The 26699-nt window shown below is 44.8% G+C and overlaps 1 protein-coding gene across 9 annotated transcripts in view; it reads left to right on the forward strand.

The window, feature by feature from the left end:
* LOC146839127 (uncharacterized) overlaps positions 1-4159 on the forward strand; it is a 239364-nt gene extending 235205 nt beyond the window's left edge. For all 9 annotated transcript variants that reach the window (XM_085603141.1, XM_085603135.1, XM_085603140.1 and 6 more), the window contains one exon: positions 814-4159. In XM_085603141.1, coding sequence (XP_085459267.1) covers positions 814-1913 — 1100 coding nt within the window. In that variant the 3' untranslated portion in view covers positions 1914-4159. The remainder of the gene's footprint in view (positions 1-813) is intronic.
* Positions 4160-26699: the final 22540 nt, after the last annotated feature.

A 26699-nucleotide genomic window follows, 5' to 3' on the forward strand; every position in this document is an offset into this window, starting at 1 on the left:
CCTATCATACATACATTAAAGAAAAACCCACTTACTCTGCCACTCTCCTTCAGCGCCTGACTGGTGGAATTGCAGACTGGTAATGTGGCGAAGCTGCTTCCTTATCTGGGAGACAGACACCTTAGCCAATAACCACCGAAAAACGTGAACATGCAAAATGCCTTACGTATAAATTACATTTTTCATAAGCTAATGCTGAAGGTGAATAGTGCAAAGTAACCAACAGCTGAAGCGGCTGAACCACAGTCCTCTATGTTTTATTGATAATATGTTCTCAGGTAGAGGGCTAAAGCTGTCTGTCACCAAACTCAAAAAGTACAGGGGATCCTGTAGGATGCTTGTAAAACATTTAAAGGAGTCCTGATTAACGGAACTTACTAACTGCAAAATGGTTTTCCCATGTTAATAACCAGGCTATCATCTACTCTGAAGAATCTGATGGATCGAAGATCTCAGTTCTGTAATCGATTGGCTGTTTTTGAGTTCTAGCCTGCTTAAAAATCACGAAGATTTTACACCATTGGGCTTTCCCCAGTCATTGCACTGAGTGGTACATGTTTGTCATTCAAGGTTTCCAGCACTTGCTTCAGTTGGACTTCTTGATTTTTGCCAGTAATGGGGCAGATTAACATTTTTCATTCAGTACACATGCTGGCACCTGCCCGTCAGAGACCACTGTGACATCTTTCTGCTACTTGACTGTCATTGATTGCTTTTCTGTAATATGGACTGTCCCTCTTTCACAAGTGGCAGCTGAGATGCTTTTTGTTTAATTGAAAACAAAAATCCTAATTTGTTTTCATTTTTTGTCAGGTATGTCAGACTCGGGAAGTATGCATGTGAAAGAGTCCATTACATGCTGTGAAAACAAGACCTTTATTCCAAAGTCTGTCCTTAACCAATACCAAATACTCCAAATTGATGACAAGCACACCCTCTCCACTGATGGTAAAAAGGTATTTAAAAGATTTGGTAATCGTCTATACCATCAGAAATATCATACAATAAAGACGCGCTTTCCTTGTACCTACTGTGGAAAGAGTTTCACTCAGAAGTCCTATCTTCTTCGTCACCAGAGAACCCATACTGGTGAGAAGCCCTTTTCCTGCACTGAATGCCCGAAGAGTTTTACTCAGTTGTCAATTCTTCAGCGTCACCGTAGAAGTCACACGGGTGAGAAACCCTATCTCTGCACTGAATGTGGGAAAAGCTTTACTCAGCAAGCAGGGCTTAAGCGTCACCAGAAAATACACACAGGTGAGACTGAGAATCTCTTTCACTGCTCTGAATGTGGGAAGTGCTTTGTGTACAAGTCAGATCTTCAGCGTCATCAAAGAATCCATATTAAGAAGAGCTTTGTGTTTAAATTAGACTGTCAAAAAGACCAGAGGATTCAAAATGATGAAAAGAGCTTTCCCTGTACCGAATGTGGGAAGTGCTTTACTCACCAAACAGCACTCAAACGTCACCTGAAAATCCATAAAGGTGCAATTGAGAAACCCTTTCTCTGCAGCGAGTGTGGGAAGTGCTTTGTGTTCAAGTCACATTATCTGCGTCACCAAAGAATCCATATTAAGAAGAGCTTTGTGTTTACATTAGACTTCCAAAACGACCAGCGAATTCAAAATTATGAGAAGCCCTTTCCCTGCACTGAATGTGGGAAGTGCTTTACTCAGCAAACAGGACTCAAACGCCACCTAAAAATCCATACGGGTGGAATTGAGAAACCCTTTCCTTGCAGCGAGTGTGGACATAGGTTTGTGTATAAGTCAGATTTTGAACGCCACCAGAGAATCCACACTGGTGAGAAGCCCTTTGTTTGCACTGAGTGTGGAAAAAGCTTTACGCGAAGGTCAGTTCTTCGACATCACCAGATAAGCCACAATGAACCCACTTTTATGCAATCATTGTGAAGAGAGTTTTAATCAGCCACAAGTTTTAAACATCATCATATAATCCACACAGGTGCAAAACAATTTTCCTGCATTGAATGTGTGAAGAGTTTTATTTGAGACAGACCTTCAGTATCATCAGATAGTTCACATTAATGAGGAGCCATTTTCGTGCCATCAGTATTTGAAAACTTGATGAATACGTGATCGATACTGTCACTAGACTTTCCACACAAGTGAGAAGCCATTTGCATTCTTAGAATGCGGCAAGATGTTTGTTAAAAAAGAGCCTTCTATGACACCATATTGTCAACATTGGGTTGGAACCCTCAAAGCAAAAAGATAGTTTCACAAAAGACATCTTCAACATCACAAGAGAATTCTCATGAGGACTGGGCTTTTTAACGGATACTCAACTTCACATTGGAATTCATATGGTTTGACATCTTAATCCCAACACTCATGATGAGAAAAGACTTTTACAAAACATTCATTTACAACATCGCAAGAGAATTCCCCAAGGAGGCTGCAGCTGTCTCAGATCACTGCTGTAAAGAGATTTCTGAAGCACAAAGAATGTTGCCTTTAAGAAATGCTGCACTCAAGTATGTTCTTCTATGCAATAGGTGTGAAAAAGCTTTATTTAAAGGAGATGTGCTCCAACACGTAGAAATTCAGACAGGAATGACACCATTTTTCTGCACACTTAGTGTGAGAATTACACGGGTTAGTCCTCCATACATAGAATTCCATTATGTGATTTTGGCTATTTTTCTTTCATTATAGACCTATTTTGATCATTCTTAATTGGCTGTCATCAGTTTCACATTCTGCTAAATTGTTTGCTTGTCTTACAGTGGATCAAAAGCTAAACATACATTTCAGTGTCTATGTATTAAGCAATCATAGGCTAAAGGCAGTCGAGTGCTTTACAGTGTGAAAGGCAAAGACAGAGTGATTGGAGGGGCAGCAGGGTTCTGAGATCAGAAGTAGACTGTTCAAGCATCATGATGCGTTCTTTAAAGAGGTGTCTTCAGCTGTTTCCTAAACTGGACTAGGATTGGGGCACCGAGGTGACGTGGCCTGAGACTGTCTTGAAAGTGGTTGTTACTATTGTCTAATGTGGCTGCACTTTCACTGTTGCTTCATAGCTGGGGATGGTTTATGTAGTGATACGATTGTGCTTTCCCCACAAACTTGCAGAATTCACTATGGACATGTTCTCATATCCAACTAAAGTGGATGATTGTAAAGAATGTCATATAATGTGTCCTTTGCACAGCATAACTCGTGTGACCTATGTGGAGGTCATTCTCCTCACATTGAAGGTTGGGGGGTTGTTTAGCCTCCTGGAGTCTACAATGGGAGTTGGGCTTTAGGCTGAAGGGAGGTGTCCATCCATAAGTAAACTTTGAATAGAGCACATCTCCTGCTCATCTCCCATTAAAACACTTCCAGGATGCTGAGAAATTGCTGCTGCTGCTTGTGAAGGCTATCATATGTATGGTTTGGATTAGATGCCCTATCCCGCATGCGCCAGTTGTAGACTGGAGCGATTTATCCTTGGACCTCATTAGAGAATCTCAGGGAAAAAACTTTATTTTCATATACTCCTGCCCTTTGTTTTTTATAACCAATTGAATAATAAATATATCTTACTGTTGTTAAAATCGCTGGTTTTATGAAATGTATTGCCTTTATTTCTTAGGTCACTGTCTGACCTAGCGGCTGGTTTCGCAATGGAATTGTTTTTCGAAAGGTCTTAAATGGGTTCTTAGTCATAACATTGTATACAAAACTATTGGCCTTCACCAAAAACAAATATAGGATCTATAACTGCACAATACCATCGACGGTAGCATACATACTGGGGGGCAGATTTACTGTCAAAACTCTACATCTATTTACCTTAACATTTTTGTGCAAGTTGCAATGCTGTGGTGAATAAAGCTGCAGACTGATATTTAAAATGTAATATTGTTACCACACCTTTATATGTAGGTTTAAATGTTAACTCCATGTGTTAATATATTGTACTCTGGAGGGCATGGGTTTGATTCTTCATTCTATTTTAAGGTGACATTGATTTTTGCTTTTATATAAAAGGAACAAAGAGTACTAATATGGGTATTATGCGGGGTATGTATGGTGTATGTTGTAATGCATCTGGTTTTATCCTGTTCATCTTTAATGCATTATTCTAATATTGTAAATAAACAATATCTCTTTCAGTTATACTTTCAAATATAATAAATCACATAATGGTATTTGGTGACTAGAAAGTCTGATTTCTAGAAATCTGTGGGGCTCTCCTGAACAGTTACTGGGACCAGAATTAAGAATTGTGGCCGATATCTTATAGTGAGAGGGTGAGGACCTGAAAAGGTATTCACGGAGTGACTGATGAAGTTCCCAAGTTCGCAGGGCTTCACTGAACAGCTCTGCCAGCCGAGGCACTAGGCTGGTGAAAAAGGTGTTATATTACTCTACTGACAGTCCGTTGAGGCCCAGTGTGTTGTTTCTAGCAAGATCTTGGATAACCTGCCTGACATCAGCTAGTGAGATCACGTTATCTAGGTTATCTCTGTTTGTGGCTGGGATTCGAGGGAGATCAAGGGTAGACAGACCCGTGCACCTTCTAGTTTCGGGATGGGGCCCAGTACAGGGACGAGTGGGAGCTGAGGAAGGCCTGGGATATTTTGCATTGGGCATAGAGAAGAGCGCCTCCATTGGAGGCCATTCTTAATAGTAGACTCGCACTGGAGTCCTGTCAGATCAAGCCAGGCAGCGACCAGATTTGTCCACTTCCCTGAGCACCTTTGTCGCATATGCAGCAAAGCTGAAGCAGCGCAGCCACTCCAGAAGGGCTGTGTGTTGTGTCTTAGCCTCTGTGAGCACTGGGCCTTTAGTGACATCACAGCCTACAGCTCTCACCAGGCGTGGCAGGAGCAGATCCATCTGTGTGATTTCTTTATCTAATGTCCTACTTACTCCCACTATCTCCTGCAAGCAAATCCCCTGTGTGACTACTTTATAGGCACCCAATTCAATTGCCCTTGTATATGCCAAATTGCGGTTCTGAGCAAAGTAATGCTAAATGTGGGATTCCTTTGTTTCGCAGAAGGCCAGGTCTCTCAGACAATCTCGCGGGAGCCGCCATGTGGGTGTTGGGGGAGGTGGAGCGTCCACTGCAGGTCTGTGATGTGGGCATCGTGATCTCAGATGATATGGCCTAAGTAGTCAGTGTGGCGGACTGAGGGAAGCAAAGGGAGGGAGCATAAAATGTGATCTAAGCCCACATATAGATCGTGGGACTCAGAGCAGGAGTAGAGTCTAGTGTAGGATGGGTGGCTCTCCATACGTCCGCGAATGCCCAGTGACGTACCCACTCTTTGAAGTGCTCCAGTTGTGCATGTGGGTAGTGCAGTAATGGAGGGTGGGACCTGTCGAAATGGAGATCTAGCACGTAATTATTATCATGCCCCAGTACTCATTGCATTTGAGTTTTGGATGCTAGCACTTCCGAGAGCGCTGTCCAAAAGGCGCGCTGTTCGGTGCATATATACTCCCTAAGAGAATATGGGAGCCATTAAGTTGGCTCTCGAGTACTACGTATATTCCTTCCCTGTCTGTGTCAAGTACCTGAAAAGTAATCCCAAGTACCAAAGCCCCTCTCACATATGCTGAGTAGGTGGTGGCCTGAATGGTTCCCCTCCATTGTTTGCACAGTTGCTGCAACTCTCCTGTTGTGGTATGAGTTTCCTGGAGAAATATTATGTGTGCCTGCTGATGCTTAATATGTGTGTAGATGGAATAACGCTTCCTTGCTGTGTGCATTCCCCATACATTTAAGATGAGGAACCTGGTTTTACTGGGTGGAGCCATACCGAGTAAAAGGGTGGGTGTATGTCCCGCACAAGGGAGGCTTTCTCAGGGTCTTCTCCAATTGCTGGTGGTACACCAACATGTCTATGGTGCACGAGGGGTGCCTGCCTGCTCAAGGGAATTGTGTGTGTAATGGTCGGGATTTGGTAGCAGTGGGAAATCATAACAACAAGCAGGACCTACAGCAAACGGCAGAATGCCCAAGCCGTACACAACTTACAACCGTCTAGCAATGGAGGGTTGGTGGCTCGACAGTTAGTATCAAGGGCTGTGAACGAGAGTGCCCTATTCTACTTCGACTGGGATTTGCCAGGCCCAGCAGTGCTTACCTAGGGTGTGCGGCAGTGAGAACAACCTCCTGGTAAGATAAAAGTGTGTAAGAAGAACCAAAGATAAAAATAAGGGTGGTGGGATATGGAAAGCACATAGGAAATGTAACAACAATCACTGTTACCACCAAAGTTGGAGCAGTTGAGCTATATTATAGTGTCTGCTGTTTGAGGAGTCACCAGCGGTCGGGTCTGTCATCCCTGGTGAGAGTGATCGGATGGGCCAGATTCCTCATCTGAGGTGAAGATGTTTGAGTCCCCCTTGTCGTCTGTGCTCATCCCCTAGAGACACAGCTGCCCAAAGGGCACGTTGTCAATCATCTATTATTTGTTCCAGGATAGGGGATTTCAGCAGTTGTAGTCTCAGGGAAGTCCAGATACTCTGGCAACCCTTAAGATGACATCGTGGTCTTTGAAATGCACAAGTTTTGCCAAAATTGGTTGTGGGGGTGCTCCCTGGGGAGGGCGGAAGGACAGCACCCTTGGGCTCTCTCCAAGGGAAAGAAGGGGGTAAGGTGTAATGTCTGTACAAGTGTCTTGAACCAGGTTTCCTGATACGTCATTGGATCGTGTCCTTCAACCCCCTCAAGGAGGCCCAGGATTCGGATGTCGCTCCTACGTGAGCGCCCCTCGGCATCCTCTGCCTTGCTTTCGAGCTGGTGCACACAGTCATGGAGTTTCTGGATCACACTTCAATTATCCATGGCAAGTAGGTGTAGTGTGGCCAGTGTCTTTTCTGTATCTGCGACTTTGTCCAGGAGCTTGCTTCATCATGCAGCCTTGAAGGGAGAATGCAAGAGACCGAGACTTCATGCAGTCTGGGGATTCCACTCTACTTTTTGCTGCAGTCCATGGTCTAGGTGCCCAGGAGGGTTGCTCTGCGAGGCTTCAGTCCTGTCAAGGCCAGTTCATTGGAGGGTTCTGGAGGCCACTCCGGGCAGGAGAGCTGCACGTACCCAATGAAGAGGTACAACTGTCAATGTGCATCCGCATTAAGGCTGGGCTCAGGGGTCGTATTATGGTGGATGGCAGGGCGGTTGGTTCGGAGTTCTAGTAATGACCGTCCGCCCTCTTGGCCAATCAAGCCACACCCCCCACACTGTGCCATATTTATAATAGAGAAATGTGGCCATTTGTTTAAATAGGATGAATTTAAAGAGAAGAAGCATGCTTCAAAAAACATCAAGTAGAATAAACACAGGAGTTATACCCATAGACCCAACTGAGATTGGGTAGATACTTGTAAAAGCGACAATATCTCAGCAGGATGTACTGAATTATTTACAGAGGTATGTACAAGACATTACAACGAACAGAAGAGAGGAAAACTCAAAGTTATTTTTTCAAAAGCGCCAATCGGCGTCATATATTTGATGGATCAAAAGAGCACAACAGGGTATAAAATACTCTGGCAACCCTAGTGATAAAGTGTACAAAGTGCTCGTGCTTAGTGAAACAACGGCGCTAGTGACAACGTGAAAAAACAACACCACAACAGCCGGCGCATGAAGGCAATATATACAGTACAAGGTCCATATAGCAATTTACTCGATAGTAAAATTGGTATTTTTCATTTTCAAATGGACCAGGTTTGTGTGCGCCAAGAACGTTTAGGCTGGTGGATAATGGTCAACGGCGTTTCGATCCTGTCAATTTGAGGATCATCATCAGGACCTGGGTTGCCTAAATTGGGAGTGCTCTGTAAAGAAATAATTAACGAATCAGAGCGGCGGCCAGGAGACAGGAAAAGGGGAAAGAGTGTGGGCAAAAATTGCCGAGAGGGATGAGGCATATAAAGGAAAGAGTGGGAGTGGGGGGGGGCGGGGGGGGGGGAAAGCGGGGGGGGGGGGGGGGAGGGGGTTGTTGGAAAAGGGAAGGAAAAGCAAGGAGAAAACAGAAGTGAAACAGACAATGACTAGAAGCATACCTTGTGCATGGGCAGAGGGCTAAGTGTTCAGCAATAAGTGATTAAAAACAAGAGGGCACGGGGAGGGCCCTCGGAATGCTGTGGAGAAAGAGAAAATTAAGAATACAGGGTTGACGTGAAAGTTTAAGGAAGTACAGAGGAAAGGGAGGCGGCAAGGATAAGAGGGACTCACCGAAGTGGAAAGGGAATATTCCGGGCCCGGAATATTCCCTTTCCCTAACCCAGGTCCTGATGATGATCCTCAAATTGACAGGATCGAAACGCCGTTGACCATTATCCACCAGCCTAAACGTTCTTGGCGCACACAAACCTGGTCCATTTGAAAATGAAAAATACCAATTTTACTATCGAGTAAATTGCTATATGGACCTTGTACTGTATATATTGCCTTCATGCGCCGGCTGTTGTGGTGTTGTTTTTTCACGTTGTCACTAGCGCCGTTGTTTCACTAAGCACGAGCACTTTGTACACTTTATCACTAGGGTTGCCAGAGTATTTTATACCCTGTTGTGCTCTTTTGATCCATCAAATATATGACGCCGATTGGCGCTTTTGAAAAAATAACTTTGAGTTTTCCTCTCTTCTGTTCGTTGTAATGTCTTGTACATACCTCTGTAAATAATTCAGTACATCCTGCTGAGATATTGTCGCTTTTCAAAAAACATCAAGACGTAATTGGATTAATCAAAAGAAGAGAAAAACATTTGGACTTAATGTTTCATAGAAACATTTTTCTTCACTTAAAATTTCTCACACATTTTTTAAAATAAATATAGCACCGTGTCAACTGGCAAATGGGAGTAAGATGCCTGTCCTTGCTGATGGTCAGACCCTGCTATCTGCAGCCTGATAATAATGTAAAATAAACATCGCCTTCCCTTACCTTTAAAAGGAAAACAACTATTACTGCAGTGCTTATTACAAAATTTACTTACGGCTGCAAGCTTCTCTGAAGGTGTTTGTTAGCTACTGGTAGCTCACGATCGACTGGATGGAGACGTCTGCCTTAAAATAATCCCCATGCGTCAGATTGGATCTGGACAATTTTCAACATTTTGTCAAGTATTTTTTAGATTTTGCCTCACAGTATGGTAGGATGCCCCCCAAAACACCGGCGGGGGTTATGCCTGTTGTTTCTGTGACAGACCTCCATCTGGTTTGCTTTTGGTGCTTGGTGGCAGACCACGACTCCAAGACTTGTGAGAACTGCTGCACCATGAACTCAAGACGCTGAGAGAGTGCTCCTTGAATCAAAGCTTCTAGTCGCCCAATGCTGATCGCTTCCACGAAGCTCCAGATCTCAGTTGCGAGGGAGGTCCCAGGCCCATTCATGGAGTTGGTCCAGACGCTCATCATCACACTCAAAGTCAATAGTTAAGTTCCACAAACAGTCAAAAATATCAAAGAAGTCAAAGCACTTTTCGACTCCATTGTGCCGTCCAAATCTTCGGATGAGGCACAGGAGCCTTGTCACTCTTTGATGGATTCCATTTGCTCTTTACTTGATTTTACCACACTCCATACTGTTCTGTTGATGGTCTCTTTGGCTTGCTGTTGTTCAGTGTTTCTGGTGATGGTCAAAGTTGGCAAAGATGCCCATTTTATGTTGCTAGACCAAAAACGCCTCCATCTTTTAGGATGGTTAACCCCTGTCAGCTCTGGTGTTTCTTCTATTTCCATGGTAGTCCAGTAAATTCTCTGGACTACACCTTTTTAATCTCTACTCCATAAACAACAGTTTCAGAGTAGGTGGTTTCTCCCCCTTTTTAGGTCTCGCCTGACCCAGCGCATGCGCTGGTCTGGCGAGACTTATTGAGAGGGCTCCAAAAAGTGCTACCAGGCCAGCCTAGAGCTACAGTGCATGTGCGTGGGCGCGCGTGCCGCGCTTGACCGCGATTACTTTCACTTTCGTGGCCACACGGCCGCTTTGATTTTTGATCGCGATCACTTTTACTGCGTTCGCACGGCCGCTTGGCATAGCCAATAGGTCTCGCTTTTGGGACCTTATAAGTATTCAGTTATGCAACTGTTGCATGGCTAAACACGTATAAGGTCCCAAAGGCGAGACCTATTGCCTATGCCAATGCTTGTTTCATTAATGTTTATCTGCAGAGGTTTTTGCATTTCTTTACCAGTGCCTGCTCCCTCTTTTCTTCCATGGGTGCACACACTGCTAGGGTTTCTATGTTTAGTTCTCTTGCGCTGCCCCTACAGCAGTGCAGTTTGTAGCTTCTCCAGCACGAACAGACAGTAAGTACCGGTTTCTCTCCACATGAGTGCATCATATTGCCAATTTCCGTTCCCATTTCTATTGTACTGCTATATCCTATTCCAGGGTACAAGATTTCCAGGCACCAATCTTCGGAGGGTGCCTAGCCTTTACCAAAGGTGCCTAGTTTCCCCTGTTGGTAAGCTCTTTTTTCTTGTTTTGCCGCTTTCACCATTGGCATGCTTCCCAGCCAGCCACGCATATAACCAATGCCATTTTTGCAGCACTTAGGGGCACCGTGACAATTAGACTCTGCAACCATCTCTTTATATTAGCAAGGTATGGCCCTCCTTGATACCTACCACAACCCCTGTGCTTGCAGCGGTTCAATGCACCTCAGCATTTTAGATCAGTACACGATGGATCGATGCAACTTTTGCAGCGCCTTGGTGCACTGTGTCAATTAGACTCTGCCTATATTAGTATGGTAGGGTATCTCTTGATGCATACCACGATCCGCAGGTCCACGCAGCGGTAGGCGCATCTTCTCATCCCAGATTAGGCTACTTCTCGTCCCTTTTGTTCAGCAGACATGGCATTCTCTAGCCAGCTCATGATACCCTTCAGGATCCATGCGTTCTCTGAGCACCTGGTTGCTTATATTGAGATACGCATTAGACTGTTTGTCTTTTTTACACATGCCTTAACATTTCTTACCGTCCTGCGATTTCCTTGTTGTTTCCTGGTTGGTAACCCCACAGTTCTTTTGGTGTTTTTTGTTAACTTAAGTGGCTTTTCAATGATCAGTTTGGGTTTTGTTACCCATGCTACGGGAGAATTACAGTTTTTAATCCGCTTTTGGCTTGATTTTGATTCGATGAACCGCGGCCGTTAGCGGCATTAATGCCTGCTGCATCTCCTTTCTGCCTCTGGGTTCAGCACGTATTCCTCAGCTATGTTATCCCCACTCTACAGAAAGTTTTGCATGTTTTACCCCCTTCTTTGGTTTTTACTCACATGCCAATGAGATGTGTGATCATGAATATATTTGTGTGTGCCATCTGACCCACATAATTTGTATCCTTCACAGTTTATACCACATTGCTTTGATTTATTCTTTTCATTGTGGAATTGTTTCCGCATACTGGTATGTGTCCACAGGCGATGGCATATTGTCTTTACCCAGATTGTATTCCAGGTATATGCTAATTTGATATCCTTCTTTCCTCCTTACAGGTTGCTACTTTTATGTTGTTCGTCCTGATGATGACCTTGACAAATTGCTCTTCACAGGGTCGCAACATCAACAAATGTAGGAGTGGACTGATATGATTGATCACAAAAATCATAATGCACTCCTACTGAGAGACTTGGCAAGGATGATTTACTTTACTCATATACCGATGGACAGATTGACTGTATATCCCTCAGCTTACCTCCTCCCGGGGAGATCCCTCCCGTATGGGACCCTTCTGTCAGGAACAGTGACTTCTGGAGTCTGTGTCTATGAGTTATATGGGTCACCCCATATAGATCCTAGAGGTACTATAAACCGGTGGCTCACATCACTATCCTTATCCTTGCCAGACACCTGCACGGTTACGCCTCCAATTAATAAGGAATGTACCACACAAGTCTTTTTCCAGGACTGATTACCTCTTTATCCTCGCCACAGATATTGGCTGTCTGACTGAGGCTCATAACACCCCACATGGCTATACAGACACGACCCAGTGCAGGCCTGCAATATACAGCCCAGGAGCAGCTGAGCAGGCTGCTGAGATTGAGTGTCTGGTGGCTCCTTGATGCTGATCTGAAGATTGTGGAACAGTGAATTTGGGTTCCATACTCTGGGAGGCACTTAGGGCAGTTCTGAGGGGGCAAGCTATTTCCTACCCATTCGGGGCTAAGAGGAAGAAGAGCAAGGAACTCCCTGGCTTAGAGAACAATATCCGTGATTTGAAGAAGGAACATGTTGACCCTCCCATTGTGGGTACACACCATCATCATGAACTGATGAGGCTCTCACACTGCCATTTTGGGATTCCGCCACACAAGCACATGTAGTAATGCAATATTAAATATACCATTTAGGGGGCAAGGCAGAGAAGCCATTGTATTGGCTTGCCAATCGAGACCTGAGGCTCAGATTGGTGTCTGATCTCACCTCATCCACAGGGCATGTTTTAACCAACCCTGATCAGACTGAGTAAGTGTTTGCCTGGTATTATCATTCCTTATTGGCGGCCAAGGCACCACCTCCGGCCATGCACAATAATCCCATCCTTGACAATTCGGTGGTTCCTAGACTTTCCAAGTCAGACCAATATTAGACAACCCTATACATCAGGAGGAAATAATAGGCACACTTAATACTCTTCTCCTGGGGACCACCACCTACCCTAATAGATTGCCCATTAAGGTTTTCACACTGTGCATCACACCTGACATGCAAACTGCTGGCTATGTACGAAGGGGCTATGAACTTGGATCATGCCAAATGACCTGCGAGTTGCAATCATATCCGTGATTCTGCAGCCTGAGAAGGCCCCGATTGACTTTAACTTGTATTGGGCCATAATTTTAATTAACCTAGAGGCAAAGATATCAGCCAGTGTCCTCGATAACAGACGGTTGCAGTGACGCAAAGCTTGATACACCAGGATCAAAACGGCTTCATACCAGGTGCTCCAGGGGACTATCCAGTGCCCTCCCACCATCAGAAGACTTTTAGGGAATGTAGGGCCTTGGTTATTAGATTTTGGAAAAAGCTTTCAATTTGGTTAAGTGGCCCTTCATGTTCCCTTTACTTGAGCAAATTAATTTTGGTCCTCTCTTTCGAAGATGCATGTAGGTTTTATATGAGGATCCCTGGGTGAGGGTCAGGCTAATGGGCCCTTTCCTCCCCATCTAATACATAGTAAGGAATGAGGCAAGGATGTTCTCACATAAGAAAATTGATGACATTGGGCCCATAGAGGCCATGTCTTTTTATATTACATTTTCCATAACTTCCTCTATGGCAGGGCTCTTGGTCTACAGACCCCCTAATACCGTGGCCACTTATTGGCCGAAACTGTATGACTGTATCGCTAATCTTTCTTTGGGGTACTCTAATTTCACCATTCTTGGTGATTTTAATGTCCATATGGACAATGTGAACTGCCCTTTAGCCATTCAATTAGGAGATACCCTTAAAGGTCTAAATTTGACTCAAAAGGTATCGTATCCGACTCATGCAGCTGGCCATATTTTAGATCTCCTCTTTACTAATGACCCTGTCATTCAGGTGGAGGAGCCCCTACCGGTGACCTGGTCAGACCATGTGTTGGTCAAGTTTAGGCTGACTTGGAGGGTCTGTGACAGCCATAGGAGGTCTATCACGGAGAACAGGAGGAACTGGAGGAAGGTTACACCTGAATCTATGGGTGGTGAATTATATAACACCTCCCCCGAACTCTCCGGCGATCCTAATCTCGATGCTCCTCTTTTTAACGCTTGGGTCAATTCAGCCCTTGACAAACTGGCCCCTATTAGGTCGGTTAAATTGTCCAGGAACAAAACCTCGGCTCCCTGGTTTAACATAGAGCTCCGTATGGAGAAAAGCCTAGGTAAGAGGCTCGAGCGTGTTTGGAGAAGAAATTACGAACCCTCAGCCAAGTTTGAATATAAGGCAGCACAGAGGAAATTCCACAGTTTGAAGTGGAGGATTATCAGGGAATATGTGGCAAAACAGATTATGGACTCTGACAACTCCCCCAAAGAATTTTTTAAGATAGTAGAAGGCTTTATGAAACCTCAGGCCTTGAAGAGCACAATTCCCCCATCTGTGGCTCTCTGTGAGGAACTAGCTGTCTTTTTTCTAAATAAAATTTCAACCATTTACTCTGCCTTTCCTGTATCAGGATCGTCTGATGTGGCAACTTTTGACACATCAGATAAATGGTCAGCTTTTTGTCCATTTGAGATGGAGGTGTCACTGAAGGAACTAATGAAAATAAAATCAGGTTCACCTCTTGACCCCTGTCCTGCCAGTTTTTTAAAGCTATTAGCACCTGGGCTTAATGGGGACCTGAATTCAATATGGAATACCTCCTTGGAGACTGGGATCTTTCCAACTAGTTGGAAAAAGGCCTTTGTTCGGCCTATCCTCAAGAAAGTGGATGCTGATCCAGCAGAGCCCAAAAGTTTTAGGCCTATCTCTCCCCTGCCGGCACCTGCCAAAATCTTAGAAAAAGAAGTCCAGAGACAACTTTCGGACTTCCTAGAATCTAATAACCATCTTCACGATTCTCAGTCTGGGTTTAGGACAGGATACAGTACGGAGACAGCCCTTCTGGAGGTGGCAGAATCAATTCGTGAAACCTTAGAACAGATTACATCACTTAGGAGTAACAGGGACGGTCTTGAAATGTTTTCGCTCATTTCTTGAAGGCCGGTCGCAACAAGTATTTCTGCACCCATATGTCTCTAGCTCTGGCCCTATGCCTTATGGGGTTCCACAGGGTTCTGCTTTAAGCCCCACACTTTTTAATGTTTATCTGACTCCCCTTGTGGCAATTGTAGATAAATGGGGGGTGAAGGTTGTCTCATACGCAGATGACACTCAACTTGTGTTCTCATTTAAAGAACAAAGCAAGACAGCCTTCGCCAATTTTAGACAGTGTCTTTTAAATATTTCATCATGGATGACGGTCAGCTGCCTAAAGTTGAATACTGATAAGACGGAGGTCTTTTTTTTAATCAACCAATTCTTACGTGTACTGAGTTATGGTGGCCCGCCGAGTTAAATCCACCCCGCTACCTGTGTCCTCGGCGAGGAATTTGGGTGTCAGGTTTGATTCCCAACTTACAGGCAAGGCACAAATTACACATGTCTCCTCTCAGTGCTTTTGGAAACGTAAGGCTCTGCGTAGATTTCTTCACTTCCTGCCGATGGATTGCAGGAAGTCAGTGGTGTATGCCCTAATCACCTCCCAACTCGACTATGCTAACAGCTTATATATTGGTCTCCCGGAGTATCTAATGAGGAGACTACAGCTCATACAAAATGCAGCAGCCAGGCTGATCAGGAATGTGCCACTGCGACATCATATCACCCCCCATCTACGCAGCCTACACTGGCTCCCAGTGAGGCGAAGAGTTCAGTTTAAAGCCCTAGCATTGGCACATATAGCAATCAGAGGGACAGATCCTCATTATCTGAAGCGAAGGCTCCAGAAATACCATCAAGCGAGGGCACTCAGATCTAACAGTTATAACCTTTTGGTCACTCCTCGCTTTAGGAAGGCAATGACGGGCGGCCGTGCGTTCTCGGTCAAAACTGCTACATTATGGAATACTGGGGCATATGTATCAAACGATTTTTTAATCGCAAACGCTGCGATTCGCAAAATAACAGCGTTTGCGATTAAAAAATCGGTAATCGGGATGTATGAGCCACATCCCATCGCAAAATTAAGGAATTGCTAATTTAGCGATTTCTTAATTTTGCGTAAGCATTTAAGAAATCGCAAATTGCGATTTCTTAAATGATATGTAAAAAGCACCCAAGTTGTTCGAATTATCCTTAAGAAATCGCAAATTACCACCAACTTCCAGTTGGTGGTAATTTGCGACTTCCTTTCAAAAAGCACTTTTTTGAAATTTACCAAGTGCCACGTGGCATGTATGTGCGCCATATGCACACACATGCTCATTTCAGGGGTGCATCAGGGTGTCATCATGACACCCTTGCACCTTTGAAATTATTCTCAAATTGCGATTAGCAAATTGCGAATCGCTATTTGAGAATTACTTCCCATTCATTCCTATGGGTCTCCTGGCCCATAGAAATGAAAGGGCAGGTATTCCTTAATTGCGATTTCGCAATTTGCTAATCGCAATTAAGGAATTTTAAGAAATCGCAAAAAGTTTGCAATTTTTTTAATACATCCCGTTTTGCAATTCTCAAATAGCGATTCTTTAAAAATCGCTATTTGAGAATCGCAAATGGTGATGTTGATACATATGCCCCACTATGCCCAACGATCTCAGAAATATAGAGGCGGAAATCCTGTTTAGGAAAGTTCTTAAGACTTGGCTTTTTAGTTTGCCCTAGAAACAGTGATCCTCCCTGGTCTCTCCTTTTCTCAGATAGGATGCCAGCGCCGGGACACCTCCGTTGGCGGTAGCCGTGCGCTCTATAAGTGTTATTAATAATAATGATAATAATAATAATGTTCCATGTCACTCCTCTTTGCACTATCAGATCATCAGAGAGTGAATCCGGGGTGCTTTATTTGGCAGATTCCAATAAGCAACAACTCGGGAGGACACAATATTGTTTATGTAGATAATATTTCAACTTATATATGTGACTGAGTCCTCTGTACCAAGATTGATGCAGATGTTATAAATCAGTGCTGACCCTCTGGCCAGACTGTTGATTGGACGTCAGTCCCAGGTCAGGCAATCATTATCACTGTGCAGCGCAGGTAGCCCTTAGCAGCTAGAGGTTGTGGGACTTGAATATAGCACATTTATTTTCATTAGTTAAGCAGAATATGTACACAAGGGGTTTTCTTTCCCTTAATATTGCTGGCAAAGCTGTGATCAAAAGCATCTAAATTGGTGATATCGGGTGGGTGATCACATTAAGCCATTTATACATTTGGTGGAGACCCTTGGCATGCATAAGCCACAATTCTGCTGATTCTTGCAAGTAATTCATGGACTGGATGCCCAGGCAGAGAGATAAGCTGATCTTCCAGAATACAGCCCTTTAGAATTGAACATTATAATAGCAGGTCATGATGGGCAGGGTATCTTTAAATTATATGGGACACTGATGACCAACACCTCAGACCCACGGATACATCTACAAGACAGATGGGTGTCCCCTTGGATGATGCAGACTGGACCAAAGCAAAGATGGCTCCTAAGATCCTTGCGGTGTCTACACGATTGAGGCTCATCCAATTGAAATATTTACACGGTGTATGCTACAGCCCCACTGGATTAAGTAGAATGAAAGGAGAAACAGACCCTCAAGAGTATATTTATGAGCCGTTTTGCATTGCTTTTGCACCATGCCACGTGGTACATGCGTGACACAAACCTTAAGTGAGATTTATGAAGCAACACAAAGCCACTTTGCATAGTATTACATGGGTGTTCCCACGCAACTACCATAGATTTTGACGCACTACGATTTACCAGAATTTATAAACCTGGGGATGCACCAAAAAGATACGAGGAGGAATGTCTACTTCTCGTTACTTCCTCTTTCTATGTGCAAGAGGACTATGCCTCAGGCGATTGTTTTTGTGCAGGAAGGTGCCCCTTCCATCCTGCATGAAACAGAGGCACGGTGCAAGGGTGCCTGCTTTGGTGCTAGGCTGCCAAAAGGGCACCAGCGCAGGATAAAAGGCAGGAATGCGACGTATTGACTTAAATACGGCGCATTCCAGCCCTTTCCCTGTCGTGCAGTGCAGCAAGGTGACTTGCTGCACTGCATCACAATTTCGTAATTTTGCCCCTTATTGTTTAAGGTGTGGGTGGTGCTGGTACCTTTAATCATACAGTCTGGGAGTGCCAAGTCACACAGTAACACTGATCTCAAATACACAACACAGTGACTCGGGTTAAGGGTAGGCTGGTTATACCTGACTCTAATATGGTACTCCTGAGACTGGTGGGCGAGTGGGGTGGCAAACAGACCACAAGGCCGCTGTGGCAGTGGGCTTATCTCAAAAAGAGATATTGCCGTCATCGGACAGGACTCTGGCAGATAAACATGTGTATTAATCAGTGTTGTCCACAAAAATACCATGATGTGTGGGCCATGTGGTGTAGTTATCCGCAAAGGACTGGAGTCTCCGTGATTAATGGATATGATGATCTCTCAAGGTGGACCTTAATTGAGAATGTACCGTACAGTAATTGCTGTATGTTGTGTCGTATAGTTGAAATCAATATAAAGCACTGCTGAAACCATTGAGAAGCTAATGCTCCCTCACACTTCTTCCTGAAATGGCTCCATACAAGTTGAACTATAGAGCTCATTCCTCAGCTTCAACCCACACACTTCCAGCGACACGGTCTCTTTTCCCGAGAGTCAGGTGACGTCAGTTTACCTTCTCTATCCTCAAGCCATGGATTTCTTCCATCCTCATCCATCTCCCCAAATCTTTGCTTCTTTGGGTTAAGGGAACATCTTTGATAATAACTTCTGAACAATATGACAAATGGGAAACAAGGACTCCTGACAAAGCATATACGTATGTTGTTCCTCCTCATTCTATTTTTGGCATCTTCTCGTCATGCCATTAATTGTTCTTTTTGTTTCAATAGTAGAGAAGGGCCTAATTACATGAAACATCCTGGCCCATGGTATCTTCTACCCTCTGCTTCAATCATCAGCTTGGTTTCTTCTTCGTGGAGCCCTGCTTTATGCCTTGCCAGGGTGGTCTGCCAGGCGGTGTCATCTGGCCACCTCATTCTTTCCGTAAACCTACCACTTCCGGCTTTATTTCACTAATCTTCTGGAGTATGACCTCTAGGGAAGCGTTCACTCTTCACTTGATCCTATCCTTCCTTAGTCCATTTACGTGTCGGAGAGGATGTTTTTTCTTTGTGCTTTAATTAGGGCGCCAGACCTACTTCCTCTTTTGATATATAGTGGCCTGACATTTCCTTTCCCACAATCATCTTTTGAGGGTAGTAACATCTCTATTTATTTATTTCTAAAGTTTTATATAGCGCAAACTAGACCCGTTGAGGGTACCAGAGTGCTTTAGAAAAGTTACATCACAAGAAAAAGTGAGAGCTAGTCGCATAGATATGGGTAGCTAACAGGAGATCATATATGTTATAGGTTCTCGTTGAAGGTCCGAAGTGTGTTAGTGACTCTCTCTTAGAGTTCATCACGAATCCTGGTAGGTGAGCAGCGCCTGGTTGGTATCCAACTTGCATCAGGGCTGGGTTCAGGAGAGAGCTTTCAGGGCTCTGGATTGAGACAGCTCTCATTCCCTGATCGAGGAAGTGTAACACAGAACTCTCCTGTGGATCTGTTATCTTTGCAGTCAAATTCAAATTCAAAGATAGCTTTATTCGGTATTTGACAAACACCATATAAGCAAACATTACAAAAATACGATTAAAACAACGTTATTTAAACATTTACATACTAAAAGGTGATAGAAGGATCGAGGTAAATATGACATATTTATGTATTATATGATGTTATTAGGCACAAAATAATACTTCTACAAACCCTCAACCTACTAATCGCTTCTCATAGACCCTCTGCATTTTATAATAAACGACAGAAATTTTATCATCACTCCAATAGTACATTCGTCTTGAAGCAGATACAGTCTGTGGAGAGCTGCTTTACAGCTTCTCAAGCCCCACAGTTTTAACAGAGGCAATAGATGTTTTTTCCTACCCCATTGATAGTACTTGCAAAACAGTATGCAATGTATGTTAGACTGAGTGGCTATTCCGTCACACGGGCAATTAATCATTTTCACTGACCAATCATTCGATATAGGGAACGTTATTAACCTGAAGAAACAGTCTGTCCTCAGACGAGCCAACAGCATTCTATGGTAAGGGGAGATATTTGGCGCCAGATAAGGATGTAAACCATGTTCATGCAAAATCTGGCGGTGGGCTATAATGGTAGATTTATTCCCATCTAAATAATATCTCCTCTCCTCCAATAGGCCAAGACACGTCTCTTTTAGTGCTTTTTTGGGGATTTGGGCGCATGATATTGGGTCCGAAAAGAGTTCTGGGTTGCCGATGGAGTTCAGGAGTTTTTTAACGTAGGCTAGCCAAGGTTGTTTTGCGCCATTTCCTTGCTGCAGGCAATCCTGAATTACCTCCCTATTAAAGGTTGTGTCCTCACATGTCCAGATCTTATGCCACAACATAACTGGCGCTATCTTTATAATGTCACTAATGTGAGATCTATCCAGTTCGTTGTGGCAGATAGTAGTAGATGTGGAACGCGGGACTCCTAAGAGGTACCTCAGGAAGGCATTCTCCACCCTTTGAATTTCGGAACTATCTGCAAGTCCCCAAATCCCCGCCCCATAAACAGCTGTGGACACACATTTAGCTGCATAGATCTTAAGTAGTGTGTCTACCGGTTTCCCGCCCAATTTTTTAGCAAATTGCTTAACCGCCCCTGTTGCGCGGGCAAAAGCCAGATTTCGGGAGGTAACCGCTGCAGACCATGTCCCCCTATTATTAAAAATAATACCCAAGTAGGAAAAAGTTTTCGACATCGCTATCTTTGAATTATTAACAAAGGTTTTGCAGTCTGGTACTTTTTTTCTCGTTGTGCATGACATCGTGAAAGTTTTCCCCACATTTATTATAAGGCCTCTAGAGCTCATGAAAGTTGCAAAGCCTGTTAGTGCCTTTTGGAGTCCCCGCTGAGTGCGGGCCATAATCACCGCATCATCAGCGTATAGCAATAACGGGACTGCGAGTCCGTTTATCTTGGGGTAATCCACCTCCAGGTCATTCATCGAATCTGCTACCTCGTTTATATACAAATTAAATAAAAACGGTGCAAGGATGCAACCCTGGCGAACGCCCTTTGCAATTGGGAATTTTCTGGTTTGCTCGCCGTTTTTGCCATATCTCACCGTAGCTCCTGCATCTCTGTAAAGTTCCTGGATAAAAGTTAGGATGTTTTTATCTATCCCCATATTAGTCAGGGTTTTCCACAGGGTTCCATGATCCAGACAATCGAAAGCCGAAGTTAAATCGACAAATGTCAGGAACAAGTTCCCTTTTTTTGATCCAATATATTTGTTTATTATAAGGGACAGGTTTAAACCCTGCTCTATGGTTCCCACCCCCGACTTAAAACCATATTGAAATTTTGAGAGTATCCCGTTAGTCTTGGACCAGGTTTGTAGTTTGGTTAGTAGCACCCTGCCAGCAACCTTCATTAAATTATCTAACAGAGAAATTGGGCGATAACATTTTGGGTCTTGTCTATCTCCTTTTTTAAATATTGGAATGACTATCGCTTCCTTCCATGTTTTAGGGAAACCCAATTTGGTGTAAGCATTTAGAACATTTGCCAGTAAGGGAGCCCAGAGATCTACATTCCCTTTAAATAGATCAATGGGTACACCGTCAGGCCCTGGAGCTTTTAGGCTTGCACTCTGGGAAATCGCTTGTTCCAGGTCTGCAGGGGTGAACATTACTTTTAATGGGAAATTTCCCTGTGGTTGTAAAAGGATCTCCCTCCCCTCAGCCAACTCCTCTTGTGGGGTCAACATAAGTAAGTCTTTCTTGTAAAGTGCAGTAAAGTGCTTGACCCAAACATCTTCAGCTATGCCAATTTCCATGGAATCTACCTTCCTATCTAGAAAAAAGGGGGCATTTACCTCTTTCCAGAAGGACGTATTATCCCTTAGTGCGCTTGCCTTTATCAAGGCTTCCCAAGCTGCATTTTTGAGTTCTTTCTTTCTTGTCAGGAGAGTCAGCTTATAAGCTTGTCTAGCCTCCTTGACTTGTCTGCTATCCCTGGGTATAGTCTTTAAAGCCTGTAAGAGTGTTTTATGGGCACTTGTGCAGGCTCGGTTAAACCAGCCATATATTCTCGTTTCCTCCCTTACCTTTAATTTTTTAGTTAGCTTGGCGTTTATTTCTGCTTTAATCTCATCAAATGCCTGTATTATTTGTTCTGGGTTAATGCTTGGTTCCAGGCAGGTGTTAAATTGACTAGTTTCTTTCTGTAATAGATCTTTCAGAAAGTTCGTGGGTTCAATTTTTGCCCATTTAATGGCATAGCCATTTATCCTGGCCAGTGCCACTGAACGGCCATGCAATATATCCGTGGTGCTTATTTTTTGCGTGCCCCGTTTCCCTAATTTAAGGGAAATGCTAATGGGAAAGTGGTCACTTATTGCTAGGCCCTCCGTTTCAAACCCACCCACCCAACCTTGGTTCCTATTTGAGACCAGGATGAAGTCTATTACAGTACCTGCCCCATGACCAAAAAAAGTTGTTTGAAACACTACGGGTGGCTGGCAAAGTTCATTTGCAAAGGCCAAATCCCATTCATGCATGAATTGATTTAGCAGATTTCCCGCTGGGGAATGTTCAAAATGTGTGGTGGGATCCCCTTGTGAGTCAAAAATGCCACATTTTTTTGTTTGGCTATAGGGACATAAATGACAATTAAAATCCCCTGCTATGAGTAAGCAGTCTGCCGCCTGACCGCCTTTGGTTAGCATTGAATCCAGTTCCGCTATTAGAGTTTTTACCTCTACTTTTGGCATATTATTATAAAGGTTTATCAGAAAAAAGGAGCGCCCATTTAATTTAAAAGACAATCCTAGTAGTGAACTCCCTACACCTGCTTTTGGCCCATTTGCCTCGTACATGTTCTGTTCTATGTTACAGAGGTTAGAGGTAAAAATACAAAGTCCCCCCGAACCCCTGCCTCGGTTACCCTGGATCGAGGGAACGTAGAAAGTGCTAAAACCCTCTACTGATGTCTCATATGGATCCCAACACTCCTGTAGGCAGACTATATCCTGCTTTTCCATGAAAGTTAGAAATAGCTGGTCACGCGCTTTTTTCGCAAGCCCAGCAATATTCCAGGAAGATATCTTAAGCAGACGAGACCCCTCAGTGATGGGGCAGGGTTCTTCCTGCCTAAGTTGTGAGACCATGCCCTCTTGCAAGGCTTCGATCTCATTATCAGGTTGGGTCTTGGTCCTATCTACTGTACTCAGATATGGTTTTATGTTAATAATTTCAGTTATTGGCCCAGTTCCGTTCTCAGTCCGTAACCTGCTGGAATTTTCTGTTAACTGCTGGCTTAGTCGGGTACCTCCACACGAGTCTTGCACTAGTATAATCTCTGACATCACGGGGTTAGTATTTTCTACTAGGGAAGGGGCGTCATGGATCTTATGTAGGGGAGCAGTGACTTCTAAAACCCCTGTGGTGACCTTTATTGGTCAATCGACCATGTCTAGACAGTCGAATCTGTTCCTCATGGGAACCCCCTCCCAGTAGTCGAAATTTGAGTTGCCTCTACTATGGTACCAGGGGCGGGAATTCCAGCCTCTATTCCATCCATTATTATTGTTATTCCTGTTTCTGTTTCTATTAGTGTACCCCACCTGTGTCCAGGGCCAATCCTGAGCATCCTCCCATCCAGTTTTATTTTCATAATTCGGGGTATTTAACGGAGGATAAAAAAAGGAAAGGCGCTGTACATCCACCCCCCCCCTTTTTTCAAGTGCTGGCCAGGAAGAGATATAGTCAACCATAGCAGGATCGTCACAGTTGACTATAACGCAGTCACCCTGTAAGCTTTTTTTAGTTTCCCCAATCCAAAACACTCTTCTAACTGAGTTAATTTTGCTATAATGCGATGGCTGTATAGGTCTATTTTGGCTAAGCCATTGCAGAACTTTGTTTCTCAGTGACCACTGGGGCTCATCCGCTCCCTCTATTAGTTCTGAGACCCCTGTTAGGACAACAGTGAACGGGGTGGCCTCAGGTGGAAGATGGAATGGCCGTCTAGGTCTAAATCCCGTCCTCTGTTTCCCCTGGGCTTGAGAGGGCTGAGATTTCTGGAGTTTTTGTGTATTCTCCTTTAGATTTGCTAGCTGAGTATTTAGGACTACTAGGGCTGGGGTGGGTTGTGCGTTATCACTAGTGGTGACGAGTTGGCCCATTCCCTCTGCAGTTTGGGGTTTAGGAATATTTTGTGGATTCTGTTTGACATTTTTGGTGGTCAGGATATTCCCTACTTTATCTGGTCCACAGGACTTTGGGCAAACGGCTGGTGTTGTAGATGGTTGAATTGGTTTAGCCGATTTGGCCGATTTACTTGGTTGTTTGATCTTCCCCTCGCCCATGTCTAAGGTACTAAGTGACTTCTGCATAAATGCAGGAGTATTTAGTTTGGCGAGTTGTTTTTCAATTACCCTTATGCTTTTCTCCAGGGGTTTCAGATGGTATTTTAACAGTTCCCCCATGCTGTTTGTGAGAAAATCGTGTAGTGTCACACATGAGGTACAAGGTTTTTGTATGCCCCCTACTGCGCCTAGTGTATCAGGGTTCTCCAGTGGCGTGATATTCCGTAGGGGCGTATTTAGAATCACACTATTGGTTGGTGATGGTGTTTGCAACAGTACGGTGTTGTTACTGTTTATATTCAGGTTGCTGGGAATCCCACCATTTGGTGGAACTAATAAATGCACTTGTGGGTTCGACCCCTTATTTAACCTCTTATGTATGGCGCCCTCCCTGGCCCCCGTGATGTTTAGTTCTGTGGCCATTTCATAATTATGTAGGGATTGTAAATCTGGTGTTTTTTCCAGGTCCTCCCTAGAATCAGAATCGGAACCTAGTGACAACTGTGTTGCTGACAAATCCACAGTATTTGAAACTGTGTGAACTAGTGCACTTGTTGGATTCAGCAGGGGTATAGTCGACCCCTTTTGTATAGGTGTTTGTGCTGAGGCCAGCGGGCCCATGGACGATCTTTTTCTGGCCATCTCCAATTCGTGAGACACCCGTCGATCTATCAATTGGATAGTATTGTCAATGGCTGCATTGGCCTTGTGTAAGAATAGGTCAAGTGGACCCGTTATATCGGTGGTTTTGTCTGTTTTTTTGCTTCTAGTGACTCTGGACATAATTATAATTAAGCACTCTGCGTCACAGGGGCAATAACTTGTGGGTCGCAAGCAGAACTAGTGTCACTGTTACAACTAGAATATGAGGTCCCACTAATTTATGACCACACAGGGCAGCAAGAGAACGGAGGAAAATATAGACATGAAAAACAAAAATAGAAATACCATGGCCCAGTCCAGTCCTGCACAGTCTGTAACGGGCTGAAACGGGCCCGCCCTTGGCCCGGGCTTCGCCTCGCGCTTCTCCTCGCGCGCGTCCCGCGTTGCGTGAAGTATGGTTTAATTTAAGGGGGGGTAAGAGGGCGTTACCGCCGGGGGAAGAGGCAACAGACAGTAATTCGGATTTTGTGAGTGGCACCCGCGAAGCGGGTGTCACGAAAGATAAATAGAGATCAGCAGGTGATGGGCGTTACCGCCGGGGGAAGAGGCACCAGGTGATGGAAGCAAAGGCCTCTGGTCCTCGCAGTCCCCCGGTGCAGGCAGCCAACCAGAGTGGGGTCCAGCGCACGCTGGGAGCTACCGGACACTCCGTCGACCAAGGAGGAGCTCCCACCAGCAGCGTGACCCCGAAAAGTTTCTGCAGGCAAGTTTGGCGCCAGTCCGCTTCCCAGACGTCCCTCAACAGACAGTAATTCGGATTTTGTGAGTGGCACCCGCGAAGCGGGTGTCACGAAAGATAAATAGAGATCAGCAGGTGATGGGCGTTACCGCCGGGGGGAAGAGGCACCAGGTGATGGAAGCAAAGGCTTCTGGTCCTCGCAGTCCCCCGGTGCAGGCAGCCAACTAGAGTGGGGTCTAGCGCACGCTGGGAGCTATTGGACACTCCGTCGATCAAGGAGGAGCTCCCACCAGCAGCGCGACCTCGAAAAGTTTCAGCAGGCAAGTTTGGCGCTAGTCCGCTTCCCAGACGTCCCTCAACAGACAGTAATTCGGATTTTGTGAGTGGCACCCGCGAAGCGGGTGTCACGAAAGATAAATAGAGATCAGCAGGTGATGGGCGTTACCGCCGGGGGAAGAGGCACCAGGTGATGGAAGCAAAGGCCTCTGGTCCTCGCAGTCCCCCGGTGCAGGCAGCCAACCAGAGTGGGGTCCAGCGCACGCTGGGAGCTACCGGACACTCCGTCGACCAAGGAGGAGCTCCCACCAGCAGCGTGACCCCGAAAAGTTTCTGCAGGCAAGTTTGGCGCCAGTCCGCTTCCCAGACGTCCCTCAACAGACAGTAATTCGGATTTTGTGAGTGGCACCCGCGAAGCGGGTGTCACGAAAGATAAATAGAGATCAGCAGGTGATGGGCGTTACCGCCGGGGGGAAGAGGCACCAGGTGATGGAAGCAAAGGCTTCTGGTCCTCGCAGTCCCCCGGTGCAGGCAGCCAACTAGAGTGGGGTCTAGCGCACGCTGGGAGCTATTGGACACTCCGTCGATCAAGGAGGAGCTCCCACCAGCAGCGCGACCTCGAAAAGTTTCAGCAGGCAAGTTTGGCGCTAGTCCGCTTCCCAGACGTCCCTCAACAGACAGTAATTCGGATTTTGCAGTCTAGTTCAGAGCCACCACGTTGCTTCCCACATAGACCACTTCCCTCATTGAAGAAATTATGAATGTTTCAAATGTGTTCAGCGCTCTTTTCCACCTTCACATCTCGTTGTTTACCTTCGGTGTAGGTCTTAGTATGTCACTTGTGTACATTCCCTCCATTGACCCACCGGGATTAAGAGTCGGACCACCCTTAGTGGGTCTGAGGCCATATAAACTCCTTATATGTACCCAAAGGTTAAGTGCCTCCATCT

This window comes from Triturus cristatus, chromosome 4_2 (genome assembly GCF_964204655.1).
Source record: "Triturus cristatus chromosome 4_2, aTriCri1.1, whole genome shotgun sequence".
In the NCBI taxonomy this organism is placed as follows: Eukaryota; Metazoa; Chordata; class Amphibia; order Caudata; family Salamandridae; genus Triturus; species Triturus cristatus.